The sequence below is a fragment of the Microcebus murinus genome, chromosome 4 (assembly GCF_040939455.1).
Source record: "Microcebus murinus isolate Inina chromosome 4, M.murinus_Inina_mat1.0, whole genome shotgun sequence".
NCBI classification, from domain to species: Eukaryota; Metazoa; Chordata; class Mammalia; order Primates; family Cheirogaleidae; genus Microcebus; species Microcebus murinus.
In genome coordinates, this window is record NC_134107.1 from 7,400,379 (window position 1) to 7,421,374 (window position 20,996).

Sequence of the window (20,996 nt, forward strand, 5' to 3'; positions counted from 1 at the left end):
TGAAATAGAAATGAGATACATTAAAAACTATGTTAAATTGTTCAAAACCTAGCACAGATGACCACCAGAGATTCTGGTGAACCAGCAACCCTGCACATACTTATTTCTTGCCTCTTCCAGTGGCTTGCAAATCAATCACAAGGAAATCCCAGTGGCTTTGCCTTATTTTCCCTTTTATAAAACAGGGACAGCCCAGCCTCTCTGGAGAATATTGAGCCTTGTGTATTTTACCTCTGGTTGGAATGTGTGCATGGACAGGTTAACCTCTGTAGATTGTCATATCTCATCCCCTCAAAAAATACGGGAAAATTTTTGCTTTACCTCTCAGGATTAAGGATAAAATATGTGGGGAAAGTAAGTACTATATAACTGTAGGTAAAATTTCACATGTAGTCAGAATTTACATGTCATTGTTTACAATAAAGCTTAAGTAAGGTTGAGTCTATTGTTAAATGTGCTTTATAAGGATCTAAACAATGATAAAATGTCCATAAATCTTTTTAAAAATTCTAGCAGACATACTTTACTGCAAAATGCTGTCACTGCTAATCAGTAATACCTTATCTGCTTTTCTGCTCAAAATACTATGATACTTCCCTTTGAGCAAAAGTCTAATCCTAGCAGAATATTAACACCTTGGGAAGAGAGACCTCTTTCAATAGCTCATAAATGAATTTAAATGAATATTTTTTAAAAATTAAAAAAGGAGGAATATTGGGGAAGGGAGCTAATCAAGCAAAAATGTACATTTTTTATACTTGTCAGAAAACTATTAAGTCAAATTGAATCAACCTGATAGGCCCCTGGAGCTATTCTACCTCAGCCTTTTTCTGATGGAGGGCTTACTTTTATCACTACTAATCTGGGTTTGTGAGCCTTTAAACTTTTCTCTAAATAACTAGCAGCTCTAATTTAGAGAAAACGAGTCTGACTACCAGATGTAGCATATTTAGCAGTGTCTCAGGATTCTGGCTAATTTCTCACCACCTATTACTGAAGCCATATTATTACCTCACTAAATCTTTCCTTCTCCACCTAAATTTCAGACATGCATTTATTTGAATTTTGTAGCCTGATCACAATTGGGAAAGAATCAGAAAATACCAGTTATAAATAACAGTCACACAAACATAAAAAAATACTCAAGTGTTAGAAACGTTTATTTGTCAAAAAAAAATTTTAAAAAAGTGGGAGGAGTGGAGTAAAACAAGGCTAAATTTCAGCTAATGCTGTACCACGATCACAGGTCAGACATAAAAGAAAACAAACAAAACAACAACAACAAAACCCCCAATGGTCCTAACAATTTCAGAAGATTAGCTTCAATGTTAGAGTCCAGAGCTAACAGAGAAGAGTAAAAGGCTGCTTGCCCACTACATGGTCATTTTAAAGGGAAAGGAGATGCTGCCAGGTAGGTAGGCAGGGAGAAGGGTTCAACTCCTAGGGAAAGCAAGATGAGAGGGGTTCCATTGCACAGGAAGAAGGGGATGCCAGCGTAATCCTTACCTAGCGCTGCTCAGAGGCTGAGAATGTAAGGAACAGAGTGAAAAGCTACAAAGACTAGTATCAAGAAGAAAGAAAAGTCAACTTAGAAGAATTAAATTAAGAAAGAAAACATAGTTGGTCACAAACTCCTTTGTTTACTGAAACATGAAGCAATGGAAACATCCCGGCAAAGGGGACCGCGCGGAGCAAGTTCTCATATATGACCGCAGCCCGAGGGTTCAGTCCGCAATTATCCTACCTGAAAGAGAGCACAACACAAGAGGCTTACACAATGCCTGGAGAGCAGCTTGGCTCCGAGTACAGGGGCCCTGGTCTCGTCCTGTATTCCAGGGAGGGGAAAAAAAAGAACAAAACAACCAAGTCAGACTGGATCAAACTTATATTGCATGTAATTACCCCTAGGAGTCTACCAATAGCTATACACAGGAATGTACTTATAGCTAAATATAGGACAAGATGCAATCTACTTGGAGGATATTATGTTGGTGATAAATACATCTTATTTTCTTATTCATGTTTTAGGCCAACAAAGGGCACACATTAAGAACCACAATTTAGTTTTTGGGTCCAGGAAAAGCAGAAGATGCTGAGATCTCATATATGGCCAACTGCACTATTCTAAATGTATTTCATTTTACTCTTTCATAGTAAATAAGCTTTCAGAAATGATAGTCACAAAGGGTAGGGTATCAAGGAGCAATTGGCCATTCACCCATCAGTAACACACCTATGTGTCACACTGTCACAGATTTAGAGCCACAGTTCCAGTGATTCCCCTAATTGACCACATCTCCCTTGCCAAATCAAAAGAAGAAATCACTCCTAGAATTCTCTAATTCTTCTATTGATGGGAACTCCAGACACCAATGGCTGAGGGGAAAAAAAAGTTAACTCACACCAAGTTCCTCTACTTATTATAGACAAAGGGCCAAATCTTGGTCTTGATCTGTGCCAATCGACTTCAAAAGCTGTGACGTTCTTGGATCAGTTCTGCTAAGGTGAGACCCGAATTTGGATCCCCAATAGTTCTGGAGTATTTCATCCTGGCAGCCTCATTAACATCAGGCTCCTGGGACTGCAACCAACTCAGGGTTATTCAGTCCATTTGAGGTTCACACCTGGAAGGTAAGTTTCTTTAAAAGTCATCACTAAAAAGAGGTTAGTTGAACAACCACTGCTTGTAGTCAAAATTCACTTTAAAATGCCCTAGCAATACCTTTTAAAGATCACAATATACTAATTTAATCTTGAAACATATTTGAGTGAAATAGGTTATCTGACAGATTTACACCAGCTTACTTCAGGGTATATCCCACCTTATGGTAGATCCAGCTACGTTAAGTAAGTAAAAATTAAGGACATACTCTGCAAGTTGTAAGATTATCCACTACACACACACATGAACACATGAACAAAGACTTGTTGCACAGTGGTCTCAGGAGATCCCAAGCCTTGCTGACAGGGCCATATACAATATAACTTATCACAGGTTCATGCCATATTTGCTTCTCAGTTCACTTAAAAGAGCCAATTCCTATGGCTTTGCTTTTCTTCTACATATATACCAAAGGGATAAGTTAGTAACACTGGACACTTAGTGTAGCTCAGTTTAATCTTGCTATTGGGGCTCCAATTCAGGTGATACTCAATTTCCAGGTACAAGGAAAACCATGAAAATATAAAGTAGTCACAATGCCATTTCCATTCTGATGAAGACATTTATCCATCTCTAGAATACTTCTAATTATTCTTGCCATTCCAACACCTTTGCTACACACTTCCTGAAGTAGGAAACACTAAATTTTCATAGCCTATGGCACTGGCTTCACCACCTATGGGATTTTATGCTATGCACATTAGCAAATTACCAGTTTATCTAATTCTTTAAATGTTCCTCCCTTAAAAAACAAAACCAAAAATTGCTGGAAGAAATGGGAAACGTTAGGCTCTAAATGATAGTATCGCAGGCTATGAAGAATAGGGCTTACGTGCCCATACAGGACAAGATGCTTGGGATTACTAGTAAGAAAAGGACTCTATGGGACAGAGCATCAAAACATTCAGCTTTCAGGCAAACATTTAAAATGTATAGGACTTTATCTGGCATGTAGATTTATTAGAAGGGTTTCCTTTGATAAAGGATAATGACCCAAGAAGTAGTGTAGTTTTATCAGCAAACTGGAAGCCTAAAGTTATTGTTAAAATCCTCACTGTGTTATTACTAACTCCCGAACCTGTACTCTCAGGTTAACACTACTGTACTCTTGTAGTGGCAAGAGCATGGGTTTTGAAGTCAGGTCTGAGCGTGAAGTTTGACTCTACCTATCATTTACCAACAGACTTTAGGCAAAGTACTAAACCTCTCTGAGCCTTAGTTCCCTTCCCAGTAAAAGACAAAATATCTCAAAGGCTTAATGTCTAGATGATATAATATACACAGAGGGCACATAACAAATGTTAGTTCTCTTAAATATTCTTCTGTAACTCAAATCTGCTCACAACTGATTAAAGAACAATATTCTCACCAACAAATGGAGTTTGTTGTTCTCTCAGAAGGAACAAGTTGGTTACAGTCACACAATAAAACCTCAGAAGGCCAAATGAACCTAAGTTACAGAAATATTGAAGACATGTAATTTGGACCTTTAGATACTGTCCCAACAGCAAACAGGTGGCTGTCGCCCCCTCTATGAAGCATAGGTCTCTTTCGAGAACTTAAACAGAATCTCTTAACCACACCCACCCCACTCTCACCTCCAGTTTTTAAAAGGCTGAGTACCGTGCTCGGTCCACATACTGCTCCCGCTCATACCGGGCCATGTCATACAGAGAATTCCGTGCAGCTGCTGAAGCTTGGGACAACTCACTCTCTGGCCCATAACCGTAGCCCTCTCCAACGGTGGGGAGCACAGCTGCAGCACGACGCAGCGGACTCCTGTCCCTTCCATAATAGGATGAAGTGTTGGCAGCGGCAGCAGCCATAGCAGCTGAGGTGGCAGCAGCGCCAGAGTTCGGCAACAGGTGTCTGTCGTAGGGATCAACAGAAGTGGAGTTGAGGTGGCTGGACACTGCTGTGTTTTGGACTTGAGGCAGATGGGACATGGTCTGCTCCGCGTAGTTGTATGCGGAAGCTGCTGCTGCTGCTGCCACCGCCTCATAAGAGCGAACCCGGTAACGCTTATAGTAGTCGAATGCTCCATATGCATCGTTGTAATACACGGATTCCCCGTAGCCCATGGTGTATGGCGTGCGAACTGCTCCATACTGTTCATTATATTGCTCAGTAAAGTCCGCCACTCGACCTGTACGATCTACTGGGCACTCTTTGGACCAGTGCCCCTCTTTCCCGCACCGATAGCAGCCGCTCTGGTCTCCCATCCCAGGGGCAGTCCGAAGCCGACTGGTGGACAACTGCACGTGCATTCTTTTGCCTTGAGGAAATAGATGTAAGAAGATTTATTATAACTCACTGGCATTCTTTATCCTCTCCTAAATGAAACTAGTTGGCAGAAGACACATACACACTCCTGTGACCCTATTTCAGCAATCCCCTCAAAAAAGTAGTCAAAATGAATTTTTAATACAGATGACAGCTAGAAAATTTGAGTCCTCAGAGCCAATTTGGGTTAATATTGTCTACTCAGACCAGCAGAACAGACTCCTTCCTGCTTCTGTCTCCACACTTCCTTTCCCCCCAAACACAAAATCTGAAAAAGTTTCCACTCCTCACTTGTTAGAGTGTTACTAATTGTAATGATTCAAAACCTGCTAATACTTCCAAATCAAATATCCAACAAAACCTCAGTTATGCCAGATTTGGAAGGCATCTTACTCACCTCTCACTGACTAACTCAGGGCCATGTAAGGCCTGAGCATTTACTGTAGTTTAAAAACCACAGCAGGCCGGGCGCGGTGGCTCACGCCTGTAATCCTAGCACTCTGGGAGGCCGAGGCGGGCGGATTGCTCAAGGTCAGGAGTTCGAAACCAGCCTGAGCAAGAGCGAGACCCTGTCTCTACTATAAATAGAAATAAATTAATTGGCCAACTAATATATATATAGAAAAAAATTAGCCAGGCATGGTGGCGCATGCTTGTAGTCCCAGCTACTCGGGAGACTAAAGCAGGAGGATCACTTGAGCCCAGGAGTTTGAGGTTGCTGTGAGCTAGGCTGACGCCATGGCACTCACTCTAGCCTGGGCAACAAAGCGAGACTCTGTCTCAAAAAAAAAACCCACAGCAATCTTTTGTCCATTTGGTTTCCTGCAGCAGTTTTTGCAGGTGTCATCAGAAGGCTCCCTACGATGGGTACACAGATCCACCTTGGCTCATCATCTCCTTCATCTCCAGTGCCTCTGGAAGTTATAATACCCTCCACATTTCAACCTGCCCCCTGTTTTCTCACAAAGGTGAATGCATGCTTACTGTGGAAAAGAAAACTACTTGTCCAAGGTGTCTCAACAGCAAGTATTAGATCTTGAAACAGTATGGGTTACTAAAGGACAATGTGTTTCCATGTAATGGAATGATGAGCATTTCATCCTACCAGGTAGCTTAAAATTCTTTGTAGGGGATTACCTACTTGTTAGAAAAACGCAGCATTTGCCTAAAGGGCTCTGGGAACCCATACAAATGGGTCACATCCATACTTCCAGAAAATGACCAACACTGAAGTACAGCTAAGAGAAGAAACAATCTTTGCCCAGGGCTTGTGTACCACTAAACCCAGGGACCCTTACTGATGAAAATATCTGAGGCCTTTAAAAGCAGTTTAGGAAAAGAAGTAATTGTGGCAGTAATTTAGTCCCAAATTGCTTAAGGTTTTTAGAGATCAAGTTAATGCTTTTCAAATTGTAGCCAAAAGAAACAGCAGCCAGTACAGACATAGAGAACAGGAGCTTCTCGTCATTCTTAGGGGCTGATCAGAACAATTCTCCCCTCCACGATCAGCAGTTATTCTCTCTTTAACAGACCTTGTTCTGGATTGCAGCTATGCGATAGGCCTCGTGGCTCCACCATCCTGTTAGAAACAGCCAGATTCAGGATGGCAGCCAGAACAGCGGCATGCACTGACCCTGAGAGGGGAGCGGGTTAGTGCAGTAATATCATTTTAGTCAAACTCAGTTCTGCCCAATGTCTAAGATTCCTACCACCCCAGTTTCTGGTATTTGCCACCTCCAACTGAAAACCCATTCTTTAGCATAAACAAAGGAAGGAGCTCAGGCGGTATACCTCCAGCTACTGGCAGACAGGCAGCATCCACCACCACCACTGATACAACCAACAGATACTAAATGGCAATAATTCTCTGGAAGCTGCATTTAGACATCCCATTGTTTTCAGAGATTTAAACACTCCCATTCTAATTCTTAGAAGTTATTAAGGGCCACAATGCTACACTTAGAAACAGAGATTTCTGCTCCAATTTATATCTCAAATGCAGAGTTCCCTATAATTTAGACTAAAGGATTACAAATTACTTGGCTTTCAGACATGCATGGTGACATTAAGCTGTGTGACAAGACACAAACTGCTCCAATTCTAAAATCAGAGTAACCATGTCAATCTAAAAAGCAGCCAATCCAGAGACCTAGAAGTAACATTTTTAAAGGAAAAAAAAAATCAATTAAAGTTGCACTTTTATAGATTTTGGGTCTGGTTTTTTTTTTTTTTTTTTTTTTTTAGAAACAAAACCTAGTAATTTTACCTTGATGTTTGTTACTAAATCCATTCTTCATTCCTGCTTTTCTTTAAAGGGTGGGAACCCAAGTTTATAAACATTTGTAGCAAAATCTACCTCTGTGTAGTTGTGAAAAGGACGAAGATCCAGGTAACAATTTTTTAACCTAGAACTAAAAAAGCTATAACAGAAGTGATGTGTTGTTTTTTTTTAAACAGTCTTTCCAATGGTTTTAACAAGCTTTTAATTTAAATCCTCTAAAGCTCTCATAATAATTGAAAAATACTGTGCTTCTCTACTACCTTATGGAACCAGGGCAAAGAAGACTGAAAGAAGATTAAATTCTTCCACTCCACTACACTTGGACAGGCCAAAAGCTTAAAGATTTTCTCAGACCTTCAAAAGTTACTGAAATCTGCTGCCAACATTTTCCAGAAAACCTGCCCAATAAAAGTATTTTCTTTGAAAGCTGGAAGGGAAAAGAGCATTAAAATGCTGAGGTGAGAAACTTGGGGGTACTAATTTCTGAGCTCCTATCAAGTGCCAAGACTGAGAGAGGGATGGGGATGTAGCTGATACACAACAGTACTCTGACTTAATACTTGTTTACATATGGGGAGAAATGAGACACCTGAACTCTTATATATCCTTCCCAATTCAGCTGCCTGAGTTGTTACCTGGGAATAGCTTCTTTAGGATCTTCCAACGCAAACTGTGTGTGTTAAGTAGAGTGGTTCAGTTCAATGCTGCTTGTGAAGAGGAAACACTTCTGAAAGAGTCAGGTAAACTCCGAGTCTGCTGCTTCCTTTTAGAAGTCATATCTAAAATGACTTGCACAGAAGCCTAAATGGCAGCCATTAACATCGAGAAATAAAGGTTCAAAAGATGCCTAATGTGGCACTACCTTCATTAGTAGATGACAGAAATGGCTTCATTAGTAAATGACTGAAATTAAAAAATATGTCAAACTGGCATCTAGACTGTATATTCTGTAAAACTGCAATTCCCTCCCCCTCCCCCATATCAGATGGGTAACATGCCCATGTCATAACAAGGCTTCAGGGAGGCACATCTCACCCATGCGCATGAACACCCAATCATCACGCTTATGAACTACAAAAGGATCTAAAACTGCAACTTATGATCTAATACTAAACTTTCCCTTGTCCTGTGGGGGAAAGAAAACCAGAGCTAGTTACAAAAATGTCTAAATGTATAACTCAGAGAAGAGTCCTCTCTCCGGAGGAGCCAAGCTAAGAACATGAAAACCAAATGAAGAATTTTTCTTTTTCAATTCATTTTAGTGTCTGTGCTTTCTAAGGAAGTGATGTTTTTAAAAATCTCATGGCTACTTCATTGAGTTATTCAGATACCCACTTCCTAAAGTACTGCACATGCTTTATTAAGATGTACTCATCCTAAGCCAACTCCTCTCCAATTAACATATATTTGCCCCTTTCCTTTTATTCAGTTTGTGTATTAAAAAGGCAAGGGCATGCTGTATTATGTGACTAGAATACCTCTGCAGAGTTTGTACCTGACTTTATATTCTTTTACATTTTCCTTATTACCTGCCAAGAGAAAACCTTCCTTTCCCAGTCTCCCACCATGTTCTCCTCCCCCATCAAATTAAAATAATTAAGAATACTTTTTAAAGTTGAAATGCAACAGCAGGCCGGGCTCGGTGGCTCACACCTATAATCCTAGCACTCTGGAAGGCCGAGGCAGGAAGATTGCTCAATGTCAGGAGTTCGAAACCAGCCTGAGCAAGAGGGAGACCCTGTCTCTACTAAAAATAGAAAAATTAATTGGCCAACTAAAAATACATATAGAAAATATTAGCCAGGCATGGTGGCACATGCCTGTAGCCCCAGCTACTCGAGAGGCTGAGGCAGAAGGATCGCTTGAGCCCAGGAGTTTGAGGTTGCTGTGAGCTAGGCTGACGCCACGGCACTCTAGCCTAGGCAAGAGAATGAGACTCTGTTTCAGAAAAAAGAAATGCAACAGCATTCTGAAGTAATTGAAGAAAAAATATAAATTAAAAAATAAATAAGGAAAGCTTCAGTATCACATTTTAAATAACCAGAAGAGAAACACCGTAGTTGCAAACTGCACTCACCTTTCACCATATAGTGCTTTTACTGTCAAAACACTTTCACAGTTATTACCACATTCTAGCCTCACTGCCATCCTGTGAGGGAGGTATGGCAGGGATCGTTAAAAGTGGGGAAAATGAAGCACAGAGGTTAAAACACTTGTCCAAGGTCATATGACTAGTTAATGGAATCAAGTATCTGCAACCTTGGCCTTATGCTTTAAAGAACAGCTAAAGGCCAAGGCTGACGCCAGAGATGCTTTATGGTGTTCCACTACCCATCTCTACTATTTGCAAGCTTTCTTATCCTTTTCTGGTCACGTTTTCTTCTTCTCCCATTATTTCTCTTCTCATTGTGTTTTCTAGGTTTAGCAAAGGACCCTTAAGTACTTCATAACAACTGCATTAATGGCACTCAGGAAAAGGGGTATTGACTTAGGAGCCACAAAAGTGACTGTGAACATGTGGTCCACAATGATACTGCTAACAAAAAACTTGTAGAACAACTTTAATCAAAAGGACTCTCTATGATGATGGAAATGTTTATCTGCACTAATATGGTAACCATTAGCCTCATAAGACTACTGAATGCTTGAAATATGTCTGGTACAACTGAAAAACGGATTTAAAAATTTTACTTAATTTCAGTTAATTTAAATGTACTAGCTACATGTGGCTACCATATTAGTACAGTTCTAGAGAATCTTCAGGCAACCTCTTTGTGATATTAATGACAATGCACGTAACAATATTATTGGCATAAATAATATGACACAAACTATGATGCCCTTACTGGACTGTCTTCAGAAGCAGGACTATCATTCCCATCCAATCTGTTACTTTTAGAAATTTCCTTTTTGTCCCATTCAGGTTAAATAATAGTAGGTGGAGAACAGTCCATGGCATGTTTTTTTGTTTGTTTGTTTGACTTTGCTCATTTAGTCCACAGACTGAACAAATTTGAGCACCCAAAAGAGACTCCCCCAAATCTATATGATAGAGATTTCTCTAAATGTCTTTTTTATTCTTTCCCACCACTACCCATCACCCAAGGCAGTAAAAACTATAAGTGCTAAACATTTAAAACCTCAAATATAAGGCTTCCTGGTCATAACAAAATAAGCAGGTAAGCCACAGACCTTTATCCTCCCATCTCCCATGAGGTACTCCTTTGCCCAGGCAGATTAAACTTCCGACAGCACTCAAACAAATGAACGAAGCCTGCAGGATAAAGTAACCCACAGTTTGTGATTCTACACAGTTGTTGAGGAACACCTTAGCAAACCTAAAAAGGGGAAGCATTTGCTTCCCCCAAAGTAAATTATACTTAAGAGTGGTAAATGTAATCTATTATTTCCATCTAAAATAGAATGGAAGAGACCACCCTGCCAAGTCCCATGGTCTTGTATTCTTGCCTCTGTCTTGAGCTAGACCCCACTCAGTTCTGCCACCCAGGACCCAGAGCAGTTCACCTTGAAACTCTGTGTTGTCAAGGCCCCTGATGGCCTCCACTGCATCCTCTGCCCGCTCCATGTGTACGAAGGCATAATCTTTCACGATGTCGCATTCGATGACTGGACCATACTCTTCAAACTTGGCCCGAAGCTCTTGGTTGGTACAAGTGGGACTGATGTTGCCCACATGTAACTTGGTTGAAGCTTTGCTCTTATTCTTGCTGGCTTCCACGTTGATGTTCACCCCATGAAGCTTGTAGTGGTGCAGGTTGCGTATGGCATCCTCGGCGGCCGTCTTGTCCTCTATGTGCACAAAGCCATAGTTCTTAATGATGTCACATTCCAGCACCTTCCCATACTGCTCAAAGAGTGAGCGGATCTCCTGCTCTGTGGCCTCCCGTGGCAGGTTTCCGATGAAAAGCTTCACCATCCTGACAAGAGCCTGGAAGACAAAAACAAGATTTCAAAGTGAGGTGGGAAATTTCAGTACACTGCAGCATTTTAGTTTAATCCTCCAAAGTTCTTGGCACCTTCAAGACCCTCACTCACACTGACGTTCATTATTCTTCCTCAGTAGAGGAAGAACGGTTTGTTCTTAAGGCTGTTCGCTATGTGTGACATGCAAACAGAAGGTCCGGGGTCAGCATGCATGGCACAGTCCATCACCTCCGTGAAATGGAGCGCATTAAAGTAACAGGATTAGCGGTTTCCTGTCTTAAAATAGGGAGGAAAGAGAAAAGCCCAGCAGAAGGCAAGAGGCATCTATCGGAGTGCCTGGTAACAAGATTTTGGAGGGAAATCTGTGTACCTCTCCTCCGGGCGATATCACCTTTCACGAGACTAAGAATAAAAAGGTCCCCTTCGCCCCAAACCGGGTCCCTCCCCCGCCCAGCGGCCCAACCTCCAGCTCCTTGGCCCCAACAAAGACTCGACCCGACCCCTGCCCCGCCCCCTTCCGGAGACCCGGCCCCGCCTCCTCCCGTTGTCTTCCCCGGACCTCCCGCGGCGAGAGGAGAAACGCAAACCCCGGGCCATCCCCGTGCGCGGGAGGCTGGGCCCGGCCTGCCCTCGGGCTCCCCAGACACACACACAACACGCCCTCTCACCTCCGGGTGGCGGCGGCGGCGGCGGCGGCTCCCGCGTCAGAGAGAACCCTACAAAATGGCGACGGCCGCTCGAGCCTCGGCGCGACCGGGCCCTTCCTCGCGCGCCAGCTCACGCACGCGCGAGTGCGCGCTGCCTCCCTCCCCTCCCCCTCGCGGGAGCCGGGCGACCAATCCCGCGGCCGCAAACAAATGGCTGCCCGGCGCGGGGGCGGGGCCAGCTGGTGACGGCCCTGCGGAGCGGAGGTTAGCCCGCCCCCAGCCCGGGCCAGCCAATCACCACCCTGGAAGGGGGTGGCCGCTCATGCGTCAGAAGGGCTCTGGACGTAACCACCGTCCCGGGGCAGTGGGAAGCTCGGGGTCGTTAGCCGTCACAATGGGACGAGCTATTGGGCCAACTGGGGGTGGGGGCGTGGGGCGCTGGTGACAAAGAGTTATCGCGCTGGGCCCCTAAGAAGGGGTTTTCTCAACGGGCCGCCCAGCCTCTATGGCAACTTGGGGCAACATTTCAAAAATACAGGCGCGCCACGTTTTAAGCAAACCTAATCATTTTTTGTGTCTCTTTAAACATAATTTTTAGATGTTTCATTGCAAGCGTGTCACTTATTGATGAGAGAACTGAGAACCAAGGAGCAGAAAGATGATGTGGCAGAAGTGGGACAGGTCTAAGGCGTTTCTACCCAGGTCACACTTACGTTTTGTTCGCTCGTGCGTGCACACGGGCCGTTTCTCTCTAGCTAGAATACAAGCTCTGATGGTGTGTCCATCACAGTTCCTGGTCTGCGGTGAGCACACCGAGGGAATACTTAGTGGAGTGGCCCAGAAAGGTTCCTTGTCTTGCGGTGGCTCAGGGTCTCGTCCACACCAAGCGGCTGGAGGTCTAGGCAACTGTGAGTCTCCCGACGCTTTCTAGCGTCGAAAATTCAACTGTGGTCCAAGGGCACCTCCTCCTGGTGGCGAAAGGGAAGCTATTAGGTGGATTACTGTCACCCTCCGACGATGCATGGACGTTGATGGAGATGGATGGATTGAGTTTGTCTCTAGGGTGGGGTGTCAATCACCATTCCTCATTGTGGTGGCGCCACAGCAGCTTCTCTGGTACCATCAGGCACAAATTCCCCAGGCTGCCCCTGCCCCTTACACTCCAACTACTCGGATATGTTTCTTTCACTGAATTCTTTTTGTTTCCCAGGCGTTTCAGAGGGGGTAATTTCAATAACCAACATGCACGATTGCCTCCTACCTAATTCTGTCTACCTCTCCCCTTCCCTTCTCCTCTTGGGCATTTTCAATTTCTTTCTGCACTCAAGACATATGTAGATACCATCTTGACCATTTCTTTTACATTATTTATTTATTTATTTATTTTTTTGAAACAGAGTCTCACTCTGTTGCCTGGGCCAGAGTGCCGTGGCATCAGCCTAGCTCACAGCAACCTCAAACTCCTGGGCTCAAGCAATCCTCCTGCCTCAGCCTCCTGAGTAGCTGGGACTACACGCATTTGCCACCTGCTCATTTTTTCTATATATTTTTAGTTGACCAATTAATTTCTTTCTATTTTTAGTAGAGACGAGGTCTCGCTGTTGCTCAGGCTGATTTCAAACTCCTGATGTTGAGCGATCCTCCCGCCTCAGCCTCCCAGAGTGCTAGGATTACAGGCCTGAGCCACCTCACCTGGCCTCTTTTTTTCTCTCTGAGACAGAGTCTTGCTTTGTTGCCCAGGCTAGAGTGATGTGGCGTCAGCCTAGCTCACAGCAACCTCACACTCCTGGGCTCGAGCAATCCTCCTGCCTCAGCCTCCCGAGGAGCTGGGACATGTGCACCACCACCATGTTGACCGTTGCTGACATTGTTTTCACTAATCTTACCATTTTATAACTTGGGTTCCTTCAGTGTTCCAGGACAGACTTCTCAAACATAGAGTCTGAATTTATCACCCACCTTCATACCCTGTATTTTGGATTTTATCCTTCTCTCCAATTCCCCAAATTTTCTGAGGTCTCCAAAATTAATGTCCTCTTAACAGATTTCATCCTCCTAAAATTTCAATTCGCCAACCTTTCCTCCTCTGTGTTTTATTTTTCTGTGAGACAGTGTCTCACTCTGTTGCTCAGGTTAGAGCACAGCGGTGTGATCATAGCCCACTGCACCCACAAATTCCTAGGCCCAAGCAATCCTCCTGCCTAAGCCTCCTAAGTAGCTGGGACTACAGGTGGATGCCACCATGCCCAGCTAATTTTTTTTTTTTTGTAGAGATGGGGTCTCACCATGTTGATCAGGCTGGTTCCCAACTCCTGGCCTCAAGTGATCCTCCTATCTTGGCCTCCCGAAGTGTTAGGATTACAGGTTTGAGCACCCTGCTGCCTCTGTGTTTCATGCTATTTCTTCTCATAGCTCTGACTGTACCATTCCATCTCCTTTCTCTCATCTATTTACTTAATCCTTTTTACCTCCATTCTCCTTCCCTGATAGGCAGCCATTCTAATGAGTTTAGTGTGTATTATTTTGTCTGTGTTGTTCCAAACATGGCTTTTAAATGTGAGTTCTTAAAAACATTTTATTGTGGAAATTTTCAAAAGAGGCACAAATAAAGAGAAAATATAATGGTGAATTCCTATGTACCCTTCACCCAGCTTTGACATTATCAACATACTGCTGATCTTATTTCATCTAGCCCCTCCACTTTTTACATTTTTTGCTGGAGTATTTTAAAGCCAATCTCAGACAATGTCATTTTGTGCGTACTTCAGTGTTTCTAATTTAAAACATCAGCACTATGCTATATTAATATCATCATTGATGCTCAAATTTCTCCTAGATTGTCACAAATGTCTTTTTTACGGTCGGTTTCTTCTAATCTGGACCTAACCATGGTCCACCCCGTGTACATTTGTATAAATTATGTACATGGTGTTTATTGTGCTATATAGCTCATAATTTTTTTTACCTTTTTTCCACTAAGTGCTGTGTTGCTGTGTGATATCTAACTATGGAGTAATTATGTGTGTGCCCTAATTCTATCTGAGAGTTTAGGGGAATATAAACCAGAAGTGGAATTGCAGGGTTGCTGGGTCATAGAGTATACATAGAACTAATGTGTCTAAGCCGTGCAAAGTTGCTCTCTGGAAAACCTGTGTCAGCTACTCTTCCGCCTGCATCACGTGAGGGCCTTTATACCTCTGTGTCTTTGCCAATGTTTAACATTATCCACTTTTCCAGTCTAATAGGTATAAAGTGATATTTCACTGTTGCTTTAATTTGTATCTCTTTGGTTACTAATGATGTTAAGCATCTCTTCTTGTTATTATTAAGTTTTTTTTGTTTTCTTTTCTGTAAATTTCCCACTCATGTCTTTGCTCATCTTTCTTTGTAGGTTGCAGTCTTTTAGTTGTTGATTTATAAGACTCCCTTGTGTATTATTCTAGATATTAATTTCTTATTGGTTTCAAATATCTTCTCTCATTCTGCCAATTATTAACTTTGTCCATGGTGTACTTCATTGAACAGAAATCCTTATTTTATATGCAATCACATTAATCAGTTTTTTAATCTTACAGCTTGTGCTTTTGAAGTTTTGCATAAGATGTTATTTTCTACCCCTGATCCAAAAAGATATTCTCCTACGTTTTCCTCTATTAACATTGTAGTTCTCACCTTGCACGTGTAGGTCAGGGGGCCACTTAGAGCAATGCTGTCCAATAGAAATAAGCTACATATGTAATTTAACAATTTCCAGTAAACATATTAAAAAAGTAAAACAAAACAGTTGAAATCCACTTTAATAAGACATTTGAAACCCAATATATCTAACATATTATCAACATGTAATAATAAAAAATATTAAAAATATTTTCCTCTTAAGTACTTGACATTTGGTAATTTATTTATATTTTTATTTTTTTGAGACAGAGTCTCACTCTATTGCCCAGGCTAGAGTGAGTGCGGTGGCGTCAGCCTAGCTCACAGCAACCTCAGACTCCTGGGCTCGAGTGATCCTTCTGCCTCAGCCTCGAGAGTGGCTGGGACTACAGGCATGCGCCACCATGCCCGGCTAATTTTTTCTATTTTTAGTATAAGGCAGGGTCTCACACTTGCTCAGGCTGGTCTTGAATTCCTGAGCTCAAGTAATCCTCCCGCCTCAGCCTCCTAAAGTGCTAGGACTACCGGCGTGCGCCACCGCGACCAGCAGACATCTGGCGTTTTGTACTTACAGCACATCTCAATTTGGAAAGCCATGTCTCTGATGCTCAGCAGCCACATGGCCAGTGGCTGCCACGTTGGACAGCACAGGGACAGCACAGAGCCAGGGTCAGTCCACTCTTGAAGGTGTTGTTATGTAAGAATGCAAATCGATTTTTCTCTAAGTAATGACCCCACCTTTCTCTGTCCATGTCTCTGTCCCGAGGATCGGTGGTGCCTGCGCTTACTGTATCTTTGTGCTCTGACTTGTGCCATCCCCCTCACCGCCCCATCCGTCTGTTGTCTTTCCTGGAACTTTTCCTTTCTGCCCCCCCACCCCCATCAGAAGGTGTTTCCCAAGACTTACTTCCTGACCCTGTGTTATCCTCTTCCACGTCCTGTCCTTAAGGAATCGTGCCCTACAGTGGCTTCGGCTGCCGTGTGTCTGTCTTACATCCCCAGTCTCACACCTGTGTTCTGCGGGACCGGGACCGCTCCCACGGGCTGCCTGCCTACGCTTGCGTTTGTCATTAAAACGACCCTTCCTCCGCTAACATCTCTCCCTCATTTACACTTCCTTCTAAAATGTCCAGGTATTGATTTCCCACCAGGCCCTCAGCTTGCCACCTGGAGTGCCAACGCCCAGATTCCCTGAGCACCCTACAATGTATGACTGTCGCACCCTTCAAGCAGGGGCGATGTGACAATTGTCCTTGAAGGACAAGAGGTGTCTGTGTACCACTGATGTGTCACTCCGTTTAGTCCCATGACACACTGTGCCACGTCATCACCTGGATACTGTGGAATACGGAATCCACACATCTCAGCAGGAAGAATTCTCCTGTGTGCTGCCTGGTCTACCAGATGTCGTGTTTGGAGCCCGCTCCGGGGCTGCACGTGCCGATGCTGTCTCTGCCGTGGCTGATGTCAGTCAGTGCGGATCTGCTCAGTTGGGGCCCTTGGCCAATTACACTAGAGATGGGGGCTGCTTTGCTGGAAGGATGGTTGTGTGTGTGCGTGGAAAAGAAAGAACACAGTTGCCTGTAGCAGGCCACCAGGGAGTGGTTACTTCCATCAACATCTGGAGCCAAACACCATTGCCCTGAAACCTCCAGTGAGCTCACCTTTAAAACTTTACTAAATCTAGAACGTGCCCTGTGCTTTGCATGGGTATTTACGTCCTGGGGCCTCCCAGGGCAACGCCAATGTGTTGCTCAGCCTGCTGGGAACCTGCCACTTGGATGCCCGTCTGAGCTCCCTGGATTCCACTGGGGAGGAGACAGACAGCGGGGACCCTAATCACCCCCCATGTGCCTGACTCTTCCCCGGGACTGGGCAGTGGCTGAGACTAGGTGGGGCTGTGGCAGTGCGCCCCAGTCTTCCATTTTTAAAAACGGGTTCAAGAATCGTGAGTGAAGAATGCCGAGCGCCAGGGCAGGAGTCCCTCGTTGCCTTTGAACAACATTGCTTGTTGACATCATCCCAACCCACGGCGGACTTCTTTGGTCTAAACAGAGGTTTGGTGGTGGTCAGCCCGGCGCACTGGAGGGCGTTCTCAGGGACCCGAGGTGAGAACACGCCGGGCAGAGGGCAGCGGTCAGGAAAGCAAACACACCCGGAGGCAGAGAGAGAAGCTGAGCTGTTTAATCACCCCCTTAGCCAGACTCAAGGCTGCGGTTGCCCCTGAACGACTCGCACCTGGAAATCACTCAGAGCAGGTGGAGGTGGAGCAGCCACTCAAGTCAGAGGATGAGGAAGAAGGGGACGGACAGCTCCGGCATCTGGCATTCCCGCCCCCAGGTCCTGCGTCAGCTCTGAGAGGTTCCTGGCTAGTCCCGGGGGCAAGGGACCAGACGCGAATGGCGTGCCCTAGCTGTGGTGGGAGGATGACCCTGAGGCGGGCAGCCGTTCCCCACATGGCCCATGTTGAGGGCATGGCACTGTCCGCACCGTGGCGGGGACAGAGGCTAAGGCTGGGGACGAGGGAGGAGGTGGGGGGAGTGGAATTGGGGGTTGCCTGGGTCCCACCACCAGTCTGGAATTAAATAGCAGAAGAGAAGGGCTGCCCTTGGGGACACTGACTTGTCCCCAGGGACAGTTTCTGGTGATGGGTTGACCCTGGCAACAGACCCTAGCAGCAGGCAGTTATCCTGACAAGAGGGTGGTCCCTGTCAACAGTCCCTGGCAGTTTCCTGAACAGAGGGAGGAGGGAGATGGCCTCGGAGTCTTGGCCCCGACTACTTGTTCTTCTTGAAGAAACTGAAGCGTTTCTCTCGCTCCCGTTCTCTGCCATCCTTGCTGCGGAGCACGACCGGCGCCTCGGCCCCAGCCGGCGCTATGGGGGGCATGGTCATGGCGCGGGTCATTCCCCGGGGGGCACCTGCTGGCTCCTCCGGCTCTCCGGAGGCAGAGGACGCAGTGGCGATGGCCGCGTTCACCACCCGCAGCCATGAGCTCATCTCTGCCTGCAGGACAGAAAGACACCTGGTCAGCTGCAAGGACACTGCTGGGCCGGCGCGGCGGACAGCAGGGATGTGCGAGAGGAGGAGGCAGAAACACGAGTTGACTATTTCCTCTCCTCAGAAGAAAAAGGACCCTCTAAGGTGGGGAACGTGACTTGGTGTGGCCCTCACAACACCCAGCTGGCACACTGCGGGTTGTCTTGTTACCAAGAGGGAGATGAGGAAGAGAAGGAAGGAAGGGCAGCTGCAGCTGGAGGTTCTGAGAACGGCCGGAGGGAGGGAACACAGAGGAGAAGCGGCGGCTCACCTCATCCTTGGCCTGGAATAAATATTCTTTTCCATCCTGTAAGCTGTGGGGAGAGAGAAGCCACAGGCAGAGCTGAGAATCTGCCAGACCAGTGCTGGCGAGAGCTCGGTCAAAACCCAGAGGCCAGGCTGGGGGGACGCCCTGGCTGCAGGCCGCAGGCCGCACCAGACTCGTTTTGCCCATTCTTCAGATGCCCAGGACGGTGCAAAAGCCAACCCTTCCCGCCGGCTGCGGAGGGCCGGGGTGCGCTGACTTCCACTCCAGCCCGCCTCGGCCAGGCGCGCGCTGGCTGGTGGGGCGGCCCCGGGCTTGCAGGAGGCAGGGCAGTGCCAGACCCGTCTTCAGATGCCCCCCAACCCCCACCCCCGGGAATCCTGCAGCTTGACGTCAGTTGTCAGGCCTGGGTCTTGGCTCCCCTGCCCCCCTTAGTGTGGAATACGGCCACAATCCTCTGCCTCTCCCTCGTCTGCAGCTGTCCCCAAGCAGCTGGTCTGGTCACTCCGTTGTGGTGACCCTTGCAGGGACCCCCGCTCCCTCTGGGCCCAGCCCCTGGCTCACCCTTATCGCTCCCCACTTCCCTCCCATACCGAGAGCACTGCGCCCCGTTCCTACCCCAGCTTGAAGACATGTTTGCGCTTTCGATAATCAAAGGCAACGCTGCCCTGGGCCCTGGCCAGGCTGACAGGCACTTCTCCGTGGTACGGCACTCCCGTGCTGGCTGCCTTTGCATCCTTGTAGAAGCCCAGGCTCCCCCGCCGCAGGACGCAGTATATGTTCTGCCAGGACCTGTGCGGGGCACGGTGCAGTCGAGAGGTGGGGCAGGCTGCCTGGCTGGCCTCGGCGGGGCCTGTGACCGGGGACTTCCAGCTCCACGCCTGTCCGTAGGCCCATCATCTTTGTGCCCTCCTGGCCCTCCCTGAGGCCCTGCTCTGGTCCTGAGTCCTGCCCCTGTCCCAGAGGACGCAGTCTAACGGGCACCCTCCCTGTGCCTAGGAAGACGTTCTGGGGAAGCCTGCTCAGAAGGCAGGCGCCAGGAGGCCACGGGCACCGGGCGGCCAGGGCCAGTACCTGTTGGCGGCCTTCTTGCCGAAGGCCTCCATCTCCTGCTTGCGGCACAGCATGCCCTCCATCTGCTCCTGGGCAGAGGGCTCTGGGCCTCGGGGCAAGGTGGCAACATGGGTGGCCTCTGACGACCTGCTCTGGGGCATCGTCTGAGGGGCCGGGCCCCGTGTCCGGGTCTGCCTCTCTCCCCGTGGCCCACCAGCCTCTTCCCCGGCACCGGATCCCTGCAGGGAAAAGCAGCGTCAGTGTCCGACCGCAAGATGAGAGACCCGCGGGCTTCCGCTGGGCCCCTGCCCCCCGTCGTCCCCAGGACAGCAGCCCCTGGCTTATGCCCTCTGTGGTCCCTGTGTCTCCCGGCCACCGACACCTGCACATCCAGGGAACTCACAGGCCCTTCCAGGAAGCTGCTCTGCTCGAGGCTCTGTTGTTCCAGCAGGGGCTGCAAGGACAGGAAGCCGTAAGAGGATTTTCGAGAGGGACTACGATTCTGACAGGGCACATGGGGATTTTCGAGAGGGACTACGATTCTGACAGGGCACATGGGGACCGCCGAGTTACCTGTGAGGCCTCTGTGTCCGTGCAGACTCCGTTAACGCTGGGCGCTTGTGCGGATGGTGGCTGGCTTCTGGAACAGCCGAAGGCGACACGGAATGATTAGTCTTTGGGCTGCCTGGGCTCAGCCTCATCCTCCTACCCCAGGCGTCCCGGCTCTCACCCATCCCAGGCGGCATCAGGAGCCGTCTGGCCGTCCGCCAGGCCCCCCTGTGGCAGACTGGCCCTGGGTTCCGGGGCAGGGGGCTGTTTCCTCCGTTCCTCCTCTTCCCTCTTCCTCCTCTGCTCCTTCTCCCGCTCCTCCAGCTGTCAAAAAATGCCGGGGCCAGAGTCAGAAGGTCTCGTTTAAAAGGCTTGGGGTGTTAGGGAAAGCTGAGATGTCTCGGTTCCAGTCTGCTGAAGGAGGAAGGACGGAGAATAGAATCCAAAGGGGGAGGTGGTGCGTCAGCATCGCCCGGGGAAACTGAGGACTCCCGAAGTCGTCATGACAACAGGGCACGCTGTTGTCAGGCCCGGGAGATGCTGGTGCAGTGAGAATGGCAGGAGAGGGCACCAGCCCGGGCAGCAGGTTGGGGCGGGCGTCCCCGGGGTCCCGAGG

General features: G+C 47.0%; 4 protein-coding genes and 1 non-coding gene across 8 annotated transcripts in view; 2 read left to right on the top strand and 3 right to left on the bottom strand.

The window, feature by feature from the left end:
- Nucleotides 1-8,156, top strand: part of RBM4 (RNA binding motif protein 4) — a 32,166-nt gene extending 24,010 nt beyond the window's left edge. The window contains exon 3 of the mRNA XM_076001657.1: nucleotides 7,500-8,156. Coding sequence (XP_075857772.1) covers nucleotides 7,500-7,525 — 26 coding nt within the window. The 3' untranslated portion in view covers nucleotides 7,526-8,156. The remainder of the gene's footprint in view (nucleotides 1-7,499) is intronic.
- The window catches only part of RBM14 (RNA binding motif protein 14), a 79,449-nt gene that overhangs the window by 41,465 nt on the left and 16,988 nt on the right, over nucleotides 1-20,996 (top strand). The gene's annotated exons all lie outside the window — the stretch shown is intronic.
- On the bottom strand, nucleotides 1,146-12,056 carry LOC105867462 (RNA-binding protein 4B). The gene is given in 5 exon segments (XM_012757520.3): nucleotides 1,146-1,744; nucleotides 4,261-4,649; nucleotides 4,651-4,937; nucleotides 10,752-11,175; nucleotides 11,840-12,056. Coding segments are annotated over 4 exon segments (1,092 nt in total). The 5' UTR covers nucleotides 11,164-11,175; nucleotides 11,840-12,056; the 3' UTR covers nucleotides 1,146-1,740.
- LOC142870852 (small nucleolar RNA U13) lies at nucleotides 8,206-8,309 on the bottom strand. Its single transcript, XR_012919181.1, has one exon. It is a non-coding gene; the product is annotated as a small nucleolar RNA U13 (small nucleolar RNA).
- SPTBN2 (spectrin beta, non-erythrocytic 2) overlaps nucleotides 17,644-20,996 on the bottom strand; it is a 36,933-nt gene continuing 33,580 nt past the window's right edge. For all 4 annotated transcript variants that reach the window (XM_012757510.3, XM_012757508.2, XM_012757509.3 and 1 more), the window contains 7 exons: nucleotides 20,562-20,704; nucleotides 20,405-20,471; nucleotides 20,235-20,285; nucleotides 19,853-20,070; nucleotides 19,397-19,570; nucleotides 18,785-18,827; nucleotides 17,644-18,480 (listed from right to left, as the gene is read on the bottom strand). In XM_012757510.3, the coding sequence (XP_012612964.1) occupies nucleotides 18,253-18,480; nucleotides 18,785-18,827; nucleotides 19,397-19,570; nucleotides 19,853-20,070; nucleotides 20,235-20,285; nucleotides 20,405-20,471; nucleotides 20,562-20,704 (924 nt within the window). In that variant the 3' untranslated portion in view covers nucleotides 17,644-18,252. The remainder of the gene's footprint in view (nucleotides 18,481-18,784; nucleotides 18,828-19,396; nucleotides 19,571-19,852; nucleotides 20,071-20,234; nucleotides 20,286-20,404; nucleotides 20,472-20,561; nucleotides 20,705-20,996) is intronic.